The 17,508-nt window shown below is 37.1% G+C and overlaps 1 protein-coding gene across 2 annotated transcripts in view; it reads right to left on the bottom strand.

Moving 5' to 3' along the window:
* LOC306888106 (transcription initiation factor TFIID subunit 4-like) overlaps positions 1–17,508 on the bottom strand; it is a 91,934-nt gene that overhangs the window by 27,225 nt on the left and 47,201 nt on the right. For both annotated transcript variants that reach the window (XM_079446252.1, XM_079446251.1), the window contains one exon: positions 8,706–8,828. In XM_079446252.1, coding sequence (XP_079302378.1) covers positions 8,706–8,828 — 123 coding nt within the window. The remainder of the gene's footprint in view (positions 1–8,705; positions 8,829–17,508) is intronic.

The following is a 17,508-nucleotide window of genomic DNA, read 5'->3' on the forward strand; positions in this document are numbered from 1 at the left end:
CTGGTTGCTGTAGCGTCTCTATGGCAAAACTGCAGTGAAATTCATTCTTCAGAAATTTAATTATATCTAGATTAACAAGGGAGGTAATTAATTTCTTTAAGATGAGTATCTGTACCTCCCCTCAGGCTCAACTTTGTTGTCAAAACTGTATATTTAACCATTTTTAGTGCAAAGTTTCACTGGCAGCAACATGGAGAATCCCATATTTTACATAAATATGGAGATATTCATGAAGATATTCACATTTGTGCTTATGCATATATATATATATATATATATATATATTGGTAGTTGACAAATAAAAATTGGACTGTGTCCTATGGTGTGACATAGCAAAAATGTAGAAGAAAAAAAATTAACACACAAATCACATGAGAAAAATGTATTTTCATTCTTAGTTATAAATAGCATGAGAAAGGTTTATCTTCAATTTTAGAGTTTTTTTTTTTTTTTTTTTTTTTAATTTTTTCGTCACACCATAGGACACATTGATAAGTCAACTTACCATTTATCGCCTGAGATTTATATTTTAATTTACACTCTTAAAAATAAAGGTTACAAAAGGTTTTTCACAGCAATGCCATAGAAGAACCTTTTTTTTTTTTTTTTTTTTATCATATTGATAATCTAAAGAAACTTTTTCCACTGTACAGAACCTTTCATGCAGTGGAAAGATTCCATGGATGTTAAGTGTTCTTTGTGGAACCAAAAAGACTCAAGAATAGAGAAATGTCATCTCTTGAATCTCTCAACCTTCCTGTTGTGTGGTTTTTCATCTTGGCATAATGCAAGACGTAAAATATCTTATTAAACTTGATGCAGCTGACCCATCCAAACTGGCACCGCTCCAGGCGGGATACAGAGCACTATTGTCCGGACTTTTCCGTAGGCCAGTTGCCACACCGCTCTACAGGACCAGAGGGAAAACTGTGGCACTAAACGGCCATTTCCTATGTGATGTATAGCGCTTTCAACTCCTTGCAGATCCCTCTTGGGTTGCACGGAAAACCACTAAGGGCGTTTTATATGGATGTGAGGTGTTTTTAACAGAGCCGAACCTTCAAACAAATGCAACCAGGAAACAAACGAGACAAAATCTACCGCTTTGTGAACATGAATGAAAATATGTACACAAAACAGTTTTTTGTATTCATCTAACCGGAATATATGACTCGTGGCAGAGAGTTTGGGAAGTTTAAACACGTGACAGAAACGACAGTGAATAATTCAGCGCTGATGGTTTTCATTTGGTACGATTATTCCTGAATATTGTTTATTTGAAGCTGACTGCTGGTTTACGGCTGATGGATTCACATGGATGGGGTGGGTGTGGTGCAGCTGGCAGGAACAAACTCATGCACTAAAAACTAATCAAGAAAAACCCATCAGAATGAAATGAGTCATGTAAGGAAGTTATGTGTGACCTGGTCTGACAGGCGTGCGTGTTGGCACAGGTCATTGTGTGTGGAAAGCCAACACACAGACGTTACTTTATGAAGTCTCAGATCATTGACCTGCACGAACCCTCAAACGGATGTAAACCGTACACACATGTCGACGCACTTTGTGCACATTACTATCTTCTTGCGTTTACTGAAATCACCGTCAAGTTAAAGAACCACATGCATTATCTGTCGTCGCTGTGCGTGAAATAGTAATTGTACTGTTGTTTGCAAAATCCTCACAAACATTTGCAGACTGAAACAAACAAACATGTCAAACGTGAATCATGAGGTGAGATCAGATGTGACATCTTTCAATATGAATTTGTCTGGTTTTAATTTAAAATGTAGTTATGCATTTGTTCACTTTCTCTAAAAACAAGATGGCATGTTCTGTGTACATCTGTCTGCTTTTTACTGTATAGCGACAGACAGACAGACAGATAGACAGATAGACAGACAGATGGATGTAATAGTTGTATACTGTTTGTTTTTTGTGTTAAGTTTTTAGGTTTTCGGTGTTCACAACTTAACTCCAATATAGAATTATAAATGTTTTTTACAGAATTTACAGTAATAGGCTTTAATAATAATAATAATAAATATATTCTGCTTCCAACTGTAGACAAATCAGCCAATGCAATAAAACAAATTTTAAAAAAATCATAGTAATTTTGACTGATCTACAGTTTGACTGGGATGATTAAAATGCTTGTGACCAAATTAGTTTTGGTTAATATTGTAGTTCTGTTTCTTAAGAATAAAAAGCAGATTATATCAGGGCTTAGTTTTTCTATTTCAAATAGTGTAGACATTTTTCTACATAAAATTATAATGTTCCAATGCATAATTTCATTTGAAACATGTCTACACTGGATTAAAACAAAACAATGAAATATATATATATATATATATATACAGTATATATAGTTATTTATTTTCTAAAACCATATGCTTTATTTAAATTCAAATAAGGCAAAAATGTCTCCTACTAAAATATGAAAAAGGACTGCAATTAAAAAGCACAGTATATTGTATAAACGCAGGGGTTAAACACAGACTCCAGCGGCTCTTGTGACCGGGTCCCTTCAGCCGGGCCTTCAGAAGGGCTATGAAACCAAACGGCTCGCCAAGCAGACGTCAAAACACAACACACACAGAGAGAGACAACACACCCGTGGCCTTCCTGTTTGTCTGGCTGAAAGATCTGCCCGCGTTTATTCAGGCTGGGAAAGATGGGAGGAGAAGAAAAAGACGAGCGCAAGCAACCGAAGATACAGAAAGGCTGGATGGAAGGAAAGGCTGCTCACTCCAAGTTGGGATTGATTTACTTCATTAACCAAGATTACAAGTTTAACTTACAAACCAGAGGTCAAAAATTCTCATTAACAAGAGGACCGTGGAGAACCGCGGGGCTTGGAGACCATTCTTATTACTGACTACACATTTCAATCTGTCTTTGATGTTCATGTCTGCTTTTCTCTCTTTCTACCATCCAATTTTTTGGCAGGGAGGTTGATTTTAATTGTAGCTATAGAACAAGAGCAGCGTTTGCCTGTAAGCCTGCCTGCACATCTGTAGTGAGAGCATTTTTAGTGATACTGGGCGCAGTCCATCGCCCCGGGCACATTTTAATGGTTCCACCCCCCCTTTCATTCCCGGCTCGGATTGTTTTCCACGTGATTCCTGTTAATTTAGCTGGAGGAAAGGGCATCAGTTTTCCTTGTGCTTTTCCCCTCTCTTTCTCTCTCTCTCTCTCGCTCGCAGTCTTTCCCTACTTCTTCCTTTTTCTACCAACCCTAAAAGAAAAAGGTGACATATTTAAATCAAAACTACACCTCGATCTTCCTGTTTTGGCCTGTTTTTGGGATCCTTTACTGCGATTTACTACACAGGAATAATTAGTGGTATTTGCTATGGCAAGCATCACTATTACTCATATGGAGGATTTGCGATTTCAAAACGCGAATTAGTCATAAATAACCCGTCCTGGAAAACACCTAGTAACGCCCTAATGACCACCCAGGATACCCTAGAAACACCCTGTCAACCCCCCAAACACCTAGCAGTACCCTAGTGATCACCCAGGATACCCTGGAAACAACCCAGCAAAACCCTGGAAATCACCCAAAATGCCCTATAGAAACAATTTGGCAACTTCCCAAAAACATAACAATGCACTACAACCACCTAGACTACCCTAGAAACACCTTGGAAATCATCTAAATACCCAGCAGTTCCCTAGCAACCACTCAAAATCCCTTAGAAACGCCTTGCAAACTACCTAAACACCCATCAACGCCCTAGCAATAATCCAAAATGCCCTAGAAACACCTTGGCAACCACCCAAACTGATAACAATGCACCACAACCACCTAAAATACCATACAAAAACCCTGGAAATCACCCAAACACCCGTCAACATCCTAGCAACCACCCAAAGTTGCCCTAAAACACCTTGGCAACCACCCATAATGCCCAAGAAACCCCTTGGCAACCACCCAAATAAATAACAATGTATCACAACGACCTAAAATACCCTAGAAACACATTGGTAACCACCCAAACACTCAGCAATGCCCTATCAACCACCCAGAATGCCCTAGAAACACCTACCAACCACCCTGAATACCCCAGAAACAAACTCCTAGCAACGCCCTATGACCACCCAGAATACTCTACCATAGCAACCACCCTGAATACCCTAGAAACACCATAGCCACCACCCAAACTCCAAGCAATGCCCTAGAGATGACTCAGAATACCTTAGAAACACCCTGGCAACTACCCAAATGCCCTAGCAACCACCTAGAATTCACTAAAAATGCCAAGCATCACGGCAGTGATTTTTGCACAGTAAGCAGCTCTTACATTTTCATTAGAAAACAAAAATCTAGTTGCAATTTTGGTTTTACTCTGATTACATTCAGAAATATTTATATTTTATGTTTTATAATGTTTATAATGTTTTTTTATTTAGCTAACAAAAACAACACTGGTTTAATTCAATTTTGTGCAAACACATATAGAGGTGAACTCAAGTTGCTTTGAAGAAAAACGAGCTATATGAATAAACATATTCATATAGTCATGAAGTATTTTGCTGTAATCTACTACAAAATCCCACACAGATCCATAGTGGCATTACGAGGCAGGTCAAAGCGAAACACGTGTTGAACTGTTACGTATCGTCAAGGAAATGACATCACCTGCTTGTCATGTTGTTGGTGGCTCATTTCCTGCACCTGTGAATTTAACCGCACTCACTCGCTCATTCAAACTCATTTACACGTCCTTTTTCTCTTTCTCGCTCCATTTCGCATCCCACGGAGCATCTTTGTGCTAAACTTCAAACGCTCGTGTGTGCGCTGAGAGCGAAAGGAAAGAGTTTGTTACTGCGGCTCCTGCCTGCGCAATGACCCCAAGCGAGGGCCAGTTAGGAGCCCCTGTCTCCCTCTCTCTAATCTATACCTCGGAGCGCTGTAAGGCCTCTTTGTTTGTGCTCTCCGGCTCAGGATGGAGACAGACTTCACGCTCAACATGGGCTATCAGGTTCAGCCCCACGGCGATCTGCTGCCTGGCCAGACGAGAGCAGAGGAGAGGAGAGGAGAGGAGAGGAGAGGAGAGGAGAGGAGAGGAGAGGAGAGGAGAGGAGAGGAGAGGAGAGGAGAAGAGAAGAGAAGAGAAGAGAAGAGAAGAGAAGAGAAGAGAAGAGAAGAGAAGAGAAGAGAAGAGAAGAGAAGAGAAGAGAAGAGAAGAGAAGAGAAGAGAAGAGAAGAGAAGATAAGAGAGGAGAGGAGAGGAGAGGAGAGGAGAGGAGAGGAGAGGAGAGGAGAGGAGAGGAGAGGTGAAGTGAAGGAGGAGGAGGAGGAAGAAACACCCACATCCGGCCCGCCACCAGCGCTACCTGATTACAGTCACACACACGCTCTGACAGGCCGTTTCAGGGTCACCCATTGGACAGAAACCTCACTAATGAGATCTCTGTGAAGGAGTAGTTCACTCGAAAATGAAGAAATCCTCATGTCGATCCAAAACCGTATGACTTTCTTCTATGAAACGTAAAAGGAGAAGTTATGAGGAATATTATAGTGACGAGGGGCTGACAAACTTCAAAAAGGACAAAAACTACCATTTATGCACATAACTATGATGTATTTCTGAGTAAAACAGAGTATTCAGTAAGATAAAACTGACATGATCTAATTTACTCCTAAAATTTATTAAGAAAGTTCCAATTAGATTTTGATGAAAGATTAAGATGACTCTTAATTTCCATTCAGATTCTCCCAAGAATAAATCTACTCTATATAATCTTACTATATGAAAACTGGTGTATGTTTTTAGGCATTTTAGGACAAACCACAGACAAACTCATATATAACATAACTGAAATCTCCATTAAGTCTTCTGAGTTCAGGAGCAATGTCTGAGCAATAGCAATGTCTCAGGAACCATGACTAACCCACAAGTTTTGCACCAGTTTTGTTTTAGTGATATTAAAATACAAATAATTTTTATTAATATTTTAAGCTAGTTTATGACTTTTGTCTGTTTATATTTCATTTTAATTACATTTTAATTAAATTCCTTTTTTATTGTATGTTTTATTAATATTTTAAATTGTTTTAAATTATTTTTTTCATTTTATTTTCATTTTTTTTTATTACATTTTTTATTACATTACATTTGTTTTAGTACATTAAGTCAAACTATATGAAAATGAGAAATGTTTCCTTGGCAACTATTTGAAATAAAATAAACGTAATTTATTGTATATTTTATTTTATTTCAGTTCAAATTTATTTGAAGTAAAGGATTTCATTTAATGGTTTCAGTTTTAGCTTTAGTTAACTATGATAATCCTGTTTCAGCATCTTTCTCAGTACTCCCTCTCGTTTCCGGACACGGATTGGGATTAACGTGGCAGAACAGAGTCGGGATACTCCGACAATCAGAGGACCGTGAGTGAAGCGGTGCAGCTCACCCTGAGCTCGCGCCCCACGGCACATTCGCTCGCAGATGAAATCTCTGCCGAGCCCCAGAGTGAAACTCGGAGAAGGCCGGAATACAGCGGCACTGCCATAGCCCGCAGCCACTCCGTGACCCCCTTAGAAAAGTCACATTCACTTTGCTCTGGAGAAAGCAGAGAAAACGCCCCAGGGCAGAACGCAGCCCCAGCCGAAATGAAGAAAAGAGGGCCGGTGAAAATAAAGTGAAAATAAGTTAAGATTCCTCCCTCTATCCTGCCTTTCTCTTCTCTCGTGATCATGAGAGGTAGTCAGATGGGCTGCATTACTTCAGAAAACACCCAACAATTAAACACAGAAACACACAAAACAGCCAAGACCCTCAGCCAAACGTGCCAATAATATTAGTTTCATTAGATCATAAAACATTTCAACCACAGTTCTGCCAAAATACAGATTCACCTTCCAGATAAAGGTTCAACATATACAAACCCACATATTTACATTGTTCACATATTTAGATTATATTTTACAGTATTGGGAATTAACTTTATATATTATCTGAAAACAAGTCTTTTTATCTGGTCCAGCGCAAGATAAAAATACAGGTTTTTTTTGTGGTATGTTATCAATTAGCAGCACCAGTGATGATTTAGATGTTGCATTAATAAAAAAAAAGAGGTCAGCACTTAAGAAATCAGTTATTCTGGGTTTCATATTAATCATTATTTGACTACTAAGCAGAAATCTGTTTTTAATTCAACATTAAACACTTCTTCTGTTCATCACTTGCAAAAAAGCTAAATTAAATTGTAATGCTGTAAAACAACAAAATCCATAAAAGCAGGGTAAAAACTACTCATAAGCGCTGTATCTGTGTGTGTGCATACACATTTCACGCTTCTTGTTGATGTCAGAACGGTTACAATAAGTGAAAGAGGTCAGGATGGTGTTCATCATGCAGAAGTAATGCATTTATTTAGTTAGCCTGCTTTCACTGCAGTTGTGCTCACTGTGCAAGCACACACACACACACACACACACACACACACGTCAACGAGCAGGTTTTTAAAATGACCAGCTGACATTCACAAAGTGTTTTTTTCCGGTTTATGGTATTCAAACATTAGTCAGAATCCGTGAGGGAATAGGAGCAGGCCTTCTGACAGCAAGAGCTAAACATTCACCAGATGCAGCTAAACCCAATGACTTCATGTACAACAGCATGTCGAGGAAATATAATAGTGGCGTTTCTTCATGTCTCCAGTGTGCGCGGCGTAATCCTGCTTAATGCAGAGCAGAGCTGGTAGCCATATGTGGAGCGGCACTGCGATCTGCATCAGAACAACACTGTAACGCGTTCACGGAGGACAGACGTGCAGTGCGTCCCATTCACTGCTGTGAGAAACTGGACAAACACTGCAGGGAAAAATCCTCTAGTGTTTATTTTTGCTCACTCGCTCGCAACGCAACAAATGATCATCAGACCCTGCAGCGACACCCGAGAGAATGACATAAAATAACAAACAGTACCATAATCAGCATCATATCCATCGAGGCTGGTCAATACAGCTAAAAAATACATAGTTGTTTTTTAAGTTTTTTGATCATATATAATGTATTATGCTGGAACATACAATAAAATGACTGATTTGTGCAGTGTTTTTTTAGTGTATTATCAATTTGCTGCTCTAGTGATGATTTAGATGTGGCGTATAACAAAAAAGAAGAGGTCAGCACTCATGAAATCAATTATTTCATATTAGTTATTATTTGATGACTTAATTCAACATTAAACAGCCTTTTTCTTCATCAGCTGCAAAAGAACCAAATTAAGTCAACTTAACCAGTGTTAAAACTAATTTATATATAAAAAAGTATTTTTTCAGTACAAAAACTGGAACATGAAGATGAAAATACAGATTTTTAAGTGATTTTTAAAATCAGTATTTACTCTGAAATAACTCAAAATTGAGATTTTTTTTATTTTTATTTTTTTTTGCAATGTCAACCAAGCTAATGTCAGTCAAGTGGACTCAGAATGATTTAAATACTGTAAAAAATCTAGTCATCAGTGCATGTTTTCAACATTGTTCATGGAAAACGAATCAAACAAGTTTTGAATCAACTCCATTTGAACTGATTCATTCAAATGAACCAAACTACCAGTCAGATTCTCTCCCAAATCACAAAACAAGAGAAGATAGATGATGAAACCAGTCTACTGACATGGTTTTGAAAACAATTAAAGGCCAAATCAAAAGTGCACATGGTTTGGTGGAGAGGTCCGTACCTCAGTGCCTGCCGTTGTTGCTCCTGGCGAGTCCACTTTGCGTTTTTTCCGAGGGCCGATGGCGGCAAGTGCCGTCAAGTTGGCGTCTCGTTGTCTCATTTGGGCGAGTTCCTGCTGCTGCATCTGAAAACAGAAAAAAATGTACGTATTACACACCGTCATGCAGAACATACTGTATGAAAAACTGTATCCAATCATGATGAACTTCGAAAGGTAACGACATGACGCCCATGCTCTGAAAATATCAGAGAAATGGATGAGATCTGGACAGGAATTATGCATATTCCTGTCACAAAAATAGGAAGCAGCTGGAGAACACTCACAGGAAGTGACATCATAGTCCGTAAAGTGTAAAAACATCAGCAAAGGGCTTGTCCATGCCATAAAGACTGCTGGGTAAAGAATCAGTGTGAGCTGCACAAAATATCACACAGGTAGCGATCATGAGCACCGCTTTAAACCATATAATGACACGTGACATCCTACTGTCTCATGAACCTACAGACACACAAGAAAGTCCATTAAAGACCCCACGGCTACAAAATCAAGTCAATCAACTTGCCATCCGTTTTATTAATACCTCAGGCAGCTATTTCTAGAAAAGAGAAATAAACTAAATCTCCAAAACTAATTACTATGCTTGCTTTTCTATAATCAAACACAAATCAACAATAAAACTGACAAAGATTGTGTCATAAATTGTCCTTCTTGAGCTGAAATCACACTAACTTTTTATTACTTGCCTATAAGGCCCTAAATGGTTTAGCTCCTGCATACCTAACTCGTCTTCTACCACGCTACAATCCAACATATTATAAAAAAGCCTGTATAAAAAGATATGTTTTAAGACGTGTTTTAAAAGTCAGCAGGCAATTTAAATGTTATATCAAAATATAGGATTTAAATGTTGCATAATATGCTCTATTACACATAATAATAGCAGGCACAGTAAGCAAATATTCTTTAATATCAAAGTAAAACATTCATGATTCACAGTGGAGATTCCGCCATAATACAGATTCAGCTTCCCGATAAAGGTGTTTTTATATAATTAATCCCCTGAACAAATATATCATTCATTTTTAGCACATTTTTAGACTGAATTAACTTTATATATTGTCTGAAAGTCTTTTTTATCTGGTCATCTTACACAATACTGCTTCTCAAGTATATTTAGAATTTTTTTAAACACAAGAACACAAGACAAAAGTTTGTTTGTTTGTTTGTTTTTTTTGTATTTTGTCAGTCAGCTGCACCAGGGAATTAGACTATTATTCCATTCCAAAGCAAGCAACTGTCTCAGCTGCGGCATGATGTCACAGGAAGTCATTATCGTCTGCAAATCACCAAAATCAAATCAGCACATCTATTAGTGTCTTCTACCTCAAAATCCTTTCAAATGTAGTTAGTGTGTTTAGAGACATTTAGCTGTGAATGTAAATGTGTGTGTGTGTGTGTGTGTGTGTGTGTCGGCTCACACGCTCTGATGTGATTTTTCACTTTGTGAAGTGTAAGAGGGCTCAGTGGCGCCTCAGGTAATGTCACGGTTTCCTGCGGGGCAGCCTCGCTCACAGACCCTTTCTGAGGACGTGTTTGAGCCTGAGGCCAGCGCGCGCACACACACACACACACACGTACAGAAACATACACAGCCACATATGGCCTCACACACACACACGGCCGTCACAGTCTGTCTGCAGTGAGGGAGTGAACCGCCCTGTGCCCGCTGGTGTTAGAGAGAGACTGTGTGTGTGTGTGTGTGTGTGTGTGTGTGTTGCTAAACTGAATGAGGGCAATCAATGCAATCTTTCATGCAGTCAGTTCTCTGTGTGTGTGTGTAAGATCAGAGAGAACTGTGATGTTGCCCTCAGAATGGCGTGTTATAAAGATTGCTTTGGTTTTCAACAGCCAGTGCAAATTGTGTCTGTAGACAGTGAGTCTGTGGTGTCAGATGCCTATCACAACAGAGGAAAGGAAAGCATAGTGCGTACGTCTGTGGTGGCGTTATGAAGACATGTTCATCTTCACCTGCAGCCATACCCTGAAAAACTACCTTCGGGCATCACTTTAGTGGAAGAATTTCCTCTGAAACCATTAAACAGACACTTGAGATAATTCAGAAGAAACATCTCTGTTTGCTCTCCATTCAATCTTATTGTTGTCTAGAAGATGAATTTGGAGGGACAGCTGAACCATAAATGAATCATAAATGTCATTTCAAACCCATAGTATGACTTTCTTTCCTCTATGACACAGAAAATGAGATTTTCAGCAGAATGTTCATGTGATTCTTTTCTATACAATGACAGTGGAAGCAGATCAGAGGCTGACGAGCTCCTTACAAGTTAATAAGGTGCCATAATATATCATTTTCAAACTAATGTTCAAATATTCCTCATGCCAAGCTATCATGTCATATAATAAAAATAAATATTATTACTAATAATTAATAATTATTAATACATGTATGAATAATAATAATAACAGCAATTATTTATTTTATTAAATTACAAAAATTCATTTCCAATTAAGAAATATAACTATAGTAATAAAACTATTGTACAATAAAATAAATAAGTTAAATTAATAATAATAATAGTTATTAATAATATGTAAATACGTATTTTATTAGGTTACAAAAATTAAACAAATAAAGATTATTATAGTAATACTGTTGTAGTCAAATTAAAAATATTTTTAAACAAAAATTATAACAATAAAGAAATATTTCTACAGTAATAATATTATTTTACTGTTAATAATTATAATATAAGAGAATAATATTTATTATTACAACAACAACAAAAATAAATTATGAAACAAACCAATCAGGAAATATTACTACAGTTATAATACCACTGGACTATAAAACAAATAATTAAGTTTTAAATAATAATAATAATAATAATAAGCGCTGGGCAACGATTAATCGCATCCAAAATAAAGGTTTTTGTGTACATAATATGTGTGTGTGTACTGTATATATTTATTTTGTATATTTAAATACACACACACAGGCATGTAAAGTATAAATTTAATAAAAATATGTTATGTTTTTATATTAAATATATTTATATATAATATAGATTATATGAATATAAATATATACATGTAAATACATGTAAATATTTTCAAAATATATACTGTATGTGTTTGTCTTTATATATACATAAGTATACACAGTACGCACATATATTATATAAACAAAAACTTTTATTGTAGATGCGATTAATCGATTAATCGCGATTAATAGTTGCCCAGCACTAATAATAATAATAATAATAATACTAGTTAAATGACAAAAAAAAAAAATAGAAAGAACAAACCAATAGAAATATCACTAAAGTAATAATACTGTAGTACTATGAAATAAAAACAGAACATTTAATAATAACAATAATTATTAATGGTATGGACTAAATCATGCTTTTTTGTTCTCACCATTCACCAATCACATGTTTGGACCAACATTAGGAAGCTCATTTTTAGCCTGTAAACGCTCAGCGCTCGGACTCTCTCTACATCCTCACAGTCCTCTGCAGGCCTGGTATCACCGCACATATCAGCACATCCAGCAGACGCAGACCGCTGACCCCTGAGATAATCCTATTCCAGCCCACGATGCCCCACTCAAGGACCGGAGCCGGCATGTCTGCGCAGCAGTTGGCACCAGACTCGGCGCCCGCTTCTCGCCTGCAGCAACTGCCGGAGTCTCAGATTTATGGCGTTCTGATAAATGCGGGTCCCAGCGTGCCATCTGTGGTGCCAGCTCTCAGAGCGGCTGCCATTACAGACGAATCACCCACGTGCACCAGAGAGAACGAGGGGGGAAGGAAATTATAGCTCAACTATGTGTAGAGTTAGTTAAGCGCCGTGCTCATTACAGGGGACAAATTTAGAGAAATATTCATATGAATTATTTTGGCTAACTGCTAATATATTCTCAGTGCTGCTTCAAAAATAAATGTTTAATAGTTGGCTGATTGTGGAAATGGTAATTGCTCTCAGCGTTAAGTAAAACTTACAGAAGTTTTGCATGTCGTAATTACACTCATCATATAAGAATAATGAAGCGGTGACGCTGACACAGAATTCACTGCAAAAAAAGAGATGCTTTCTTATAACCTCAAGTTACTTATTTCATCTTGTGTAACCTTTCAACAAAGAACAACCTTTAGCAGCCATTTACTCACAAATCACACCATCCTGTGGATGATCAATATCTTTATGTTTGGTTTTCAGACTTGAGAATAGCAGCTTTTACTCTTGTACTCTGTGGTTGTTTACAAAGGTCAACACGAGGGCAACATTAATGCCATCGCATCTAAAAGAACACAGCAAATTGAAAATATGTACAATTCAATGTTTCATAGAGGGTGTCTGAATATTGATCGGAACATATTCTAAATATATATCTGAATATATAACTGAATATCTATCTGCATATCTACCTATCTGTTTGAATATATAAATGAATATCTATCTGAATGTTTATATATCTGAATATATACAGTATATATACACATCTGTCTGTCTATCTGTATATCTATCTATCTATCTATCTATCCGGAGTTGATATGAGGTATCAAATTGGCGTTTGGAAGCTGTTTGACTGGTGCTACCAATATGAAGTCCAAGGAGATCTCAATGAAAGTGAAGGAGGCCATCATTAAGCTGAAAGATGTCTGCAGACAGATGTCTGTGTCGGAGCGGAACGGGAGGATCGGGCTGGTTTGGGCAGGGGGGGTCTTTCACTGGGCAACACCGAGGTTCAGTAACACCGGAGTCTGGAACATAAAGGACCAGCAAGGACCCTCCTGCCCCAGGACACTGAGCAGTGCTCTGCTATTCTTTGGAGTGCCAAATTCTTCATAAATAAATAAATAAATAAAATCCACAAATATAGTAACAAATCCACAAATAATAGCATCTTAAATTAATAATAAAAATAAAATAAACAATAATTAAAATGAATGTTTAACTGAAAAAAAAAACAAATATTGACCTCTTAAATTAATAATAAAATTAAATTAAAAATTCTAATAATTAAAAAATATGTTGAATTTAAAAACAAAAATAACAAAAAATAAATTTTATGGAAAAAAAGTAACCTAAAGACAAAAAAAATGTAATTAACACTTCTCTAATGTGCAGTATTTCTTAGGGAGACAAAGCACTCAATGGGAAATTGTTAGACGGCACTTATATATCTATCTGATTATCTATCTAGAAGTAGAGGAAAATATCCAGAAGTAGAGACACATACATTTTGATGAATGATTATGAAGACAAACATATTTTTCATTAGAATAGCAGGCACCTATGAATTGTTGATCCTAAGAAAAATGAACTAAGAATGGCCATCTTGATTTTATGCTGTCTTTGAGCATTTCACATATTTACCATATCAGATAATGGCAGTTTTTAAAAATGAAACAAAAGTTTTTTTTTTCAGACAATGAACTGAAAGTAATACTAAATAAAATCGAGTTTTTGAGGATTTTTTTTTTTTTTTGCCAAATTCAGCTGCATTTATGCTGTTCAATTTCTTTAATGCAAAAATTTTAAGCAATTTTTTAAACAGTTAATGAGCAGATCTGGTTAGAGCCAGCATGTCCATTGTTAGTTCACAGTATTGTGCACATCATTGATCTATGTATGAACTGACCTCAGGGTCAAACAGAGCTCGACATGCTGACCTTCAGCAGACAGACCCTGAAGATCAAAACACATTCATACAGTAAAAGCACTGGGTTTTTAAAGCAGCTGAAGTTTGCTCTTTGTGGAGAGATTTCCAGAGACCTGCAGTTCAAGCCAAACCCCAATTACACAAACGCCCCGAGCGTCCCCAGGGGTCCGGCTCATTATGAGGTCACTTCCTGCTCTTAAAGCACCATTCATATTCAACAGAACCTCAGACATGTGTGCGCCGTTTGACCTTGGCTAATATCCATCTTTAATTATTGCTGGCGTTACTAACTTAACGGCAGTGAAAACGATGAGAGCGGTTGGCGTTGTTATATGGAGGGGAATTTCAGAATAACGCATTCAAGCAACATCGTTTGGCTCCTGCGAAAGGAGATCATTAAAAACCCGCTTATCTAAGTAGAAAATTTCCATTTCTGTGTCACCGTGCTTGGGCAAGCAGTCTTTTCCCCTCTCAACCTCTTTTTCTTTCTTCCGTAAGTAGCGCGACGTCACTTTCTATTGATCAGCTGTAATTTGCATCGGTGGCAGATGAAGAGTCGTATGCGCGATGATTTATTCATTTTCGAATCAAACAGCAAAAGGATCTTCAGAGAAGGAGAGACTGCAGGCGTTGAAGAAGAGCCCTCTCGTTCTCTGGATCTCTGGTTTTCCCTCTCGGAGCCCCGGGGCCGATGGTGTGCAAGTCCTTCTAATTAACAAGGTGAATCATGCCGCCACTCTCTAATTAGCCAACACGACAATCTAATGGAAACATGCGGACAGGGTTGGCACACTCTCTCAAAACTCTCTCTCTCTCTCTACCATTTTTCTTTCTCTCGCTCTGTTCTTCTTTCCCGCAAACGCTCGAGGGAGAGGGGAAATGAGAGGCAGAGGCCGCATTCACCGTCTTGTTCCTCGAGCCGAGAGTGTAAAGGGTCAAAGGTCACAGCGCGTCAGCACTGGAAGCAACCGGCATCAGAAGCACCAAAGACACCCACCACCACACAATGTTCACTAACCAGCTCGAGGCTACACTTAAACAACAGAAAAATGAAATAAAATCTGTTGAATAAAAAAAAAATAATTAGCTGCACTGGTATAAAAAAGATTTTGTAATAATAATTTTTAGAAAAGCAACTTAACTTTATACATATTATTCATGAAACATGAGGAGAAGGAATTTCTGGGGAAATTTATTTGTAAAATTATTCAACTGTCTTGTCAGTGTCAGGGTTTTATCAACAGAATTTCACTGGCGTCAAAAATGGACTTTGCAATGAATTTATTTAATGCATTATATTATATTACATTCTTATATTATATTATATATTGATTACATGTTTTTCTAATATTTGCAAATATAGTTTAATTTATTTTTACTATTATTTTAGAAAAGCAAAATCACTTTATACTTATAAAGCTGCAGTCATGAAACAGCAGAAGGGAATTTCTGGGTAAATTGCTTGTAAAAATCATTCTTACTACATGTAAATTGTTGCATCAATGTGACGGTCAGACATATTATCAGTCTGATTCAAACATAAACCATTCTAACAGAGTGGTGCATAAATGTGATTTATGATTTACACTGACGTTCCTTTACTTGTGTTTCATGAGGCGCTGCATAAACATGGTTAGAAACAAATGATGCCAGAAGCATCACAGTCTAGCTCTGATAAAAAGAAATTATATAACAAATGCTTTTTAATATGCAGTTTAAAACAAATAGATGAAGATGAATAGATCAAATTACAAATAACTTTTAAAGAAACTAATAGTTTTATTCAGCAAGGATGAACCAAGCTGATCAAAAATGACAGTGAAGACATTTAAAATGTTACAAAAGATTTCTATTTCAAAAAAATACTGTTCTTTTGAACTTTCTATTCATCTGCGAATCCTGAAAAATAAAATGCATCACGGTTTCCTCAAAAATATTCAGCAGCATGACTAATTTCATCATTGATAATAATCAGAAATATTTCTTGAGCAGTAAATCGGCATATTATAATAATTTCGAAAGGATCATGTGACACTGAAGACTGGAGTAATGATGCTGAAAATCCAGCTTAGATCACAACAATAAATTATATTTTATTATATATATTCACATAAAAACAGCTATTTTAAATAGTAATAATATTTCACAGTTTTTACTGTATTTTTGATCAAATAAATTCTTTCAGACACATTACCAACCCCAAACTTTTGAACGATTCATAGCAATCCACTCACAAATGATATTTGTAAATAAAACTATACTTCATCTAAAACGGATGTGTAAGACAGCTGTTTGTTAGTTATAGTGGCAGTAGTAGCTGGTCACAAGAGCAAATATGGCAGATCACTCTTTTATTAATCTCTCTCTAAAGTCTATGTGGTCACTAGACAGAGAGGTCGCTGCCTTCGGTTAAACAGAGACGAATGGCTAGTCTGGAGTCTGGTTTTCTAACACTGACCCTTTCATCTTTCTGTTCGTTGTGTCCCATTCGCCTCTCTTTCTCTCTCTCTCGTTGCGTTTTTCTCTGTTACTCAGACTCATCAGTTCATCCCCAAAAGAGTAGCTCTTCATTCCTGATTCCCCTGCTACTAACATCCCAAGGAGATCCACTTACAAAGAGAAAGACCTCCTACAGGCGGCCACACACACACACACACACACACACACACTCGGGCCTTTCGCTGTTCAGATTCCTCGCCATCTCCCTCGCAGGCAAAAATCTCGCTTTGTGTTGTTCTTTCTCTCTTTACGGCACTTTGTAATAATATTCACAAACACACAGGAACACCAAAGGTATTTTTAAAGCTTGCTTTTCTTCTCTGCTTCTTTTTTTCCCCATTCCTTCTTTCTTACGTCGCAAATTTGACTTCAGGAATTTTAGGGATGAAACAAGCAACCACAAAGAGGAAAATAAAAACAGATCCAGGACAGACGTTTCAGCAGCTGAGAAACATCTTTTGTCTTTTTAAATGTACTTTTAGAATTTTCATTGAGATTAGAATCAAATGTATCTCAAATGTTTCTCCTAGACAGCAATGAGATTAAATAGAGAGCAAATGGTGCCAAAGATTCTTGTTTTTCTTGAAAATTTTTTTTGGTGATTTCAAATGTGTC

This window comes from Barbus barbus (genome assembly GCF_936440315.1).
Source record: "Barbus barbus genome assembly, chromosome: 22".
NCBI classification, from domain to species: domain Eukaryota; kingdom Metazoa; phylum Chordata; class Actinopteri; order Cypriniformes; family Cyprinidae; genus Barbus; species Barbus barbus.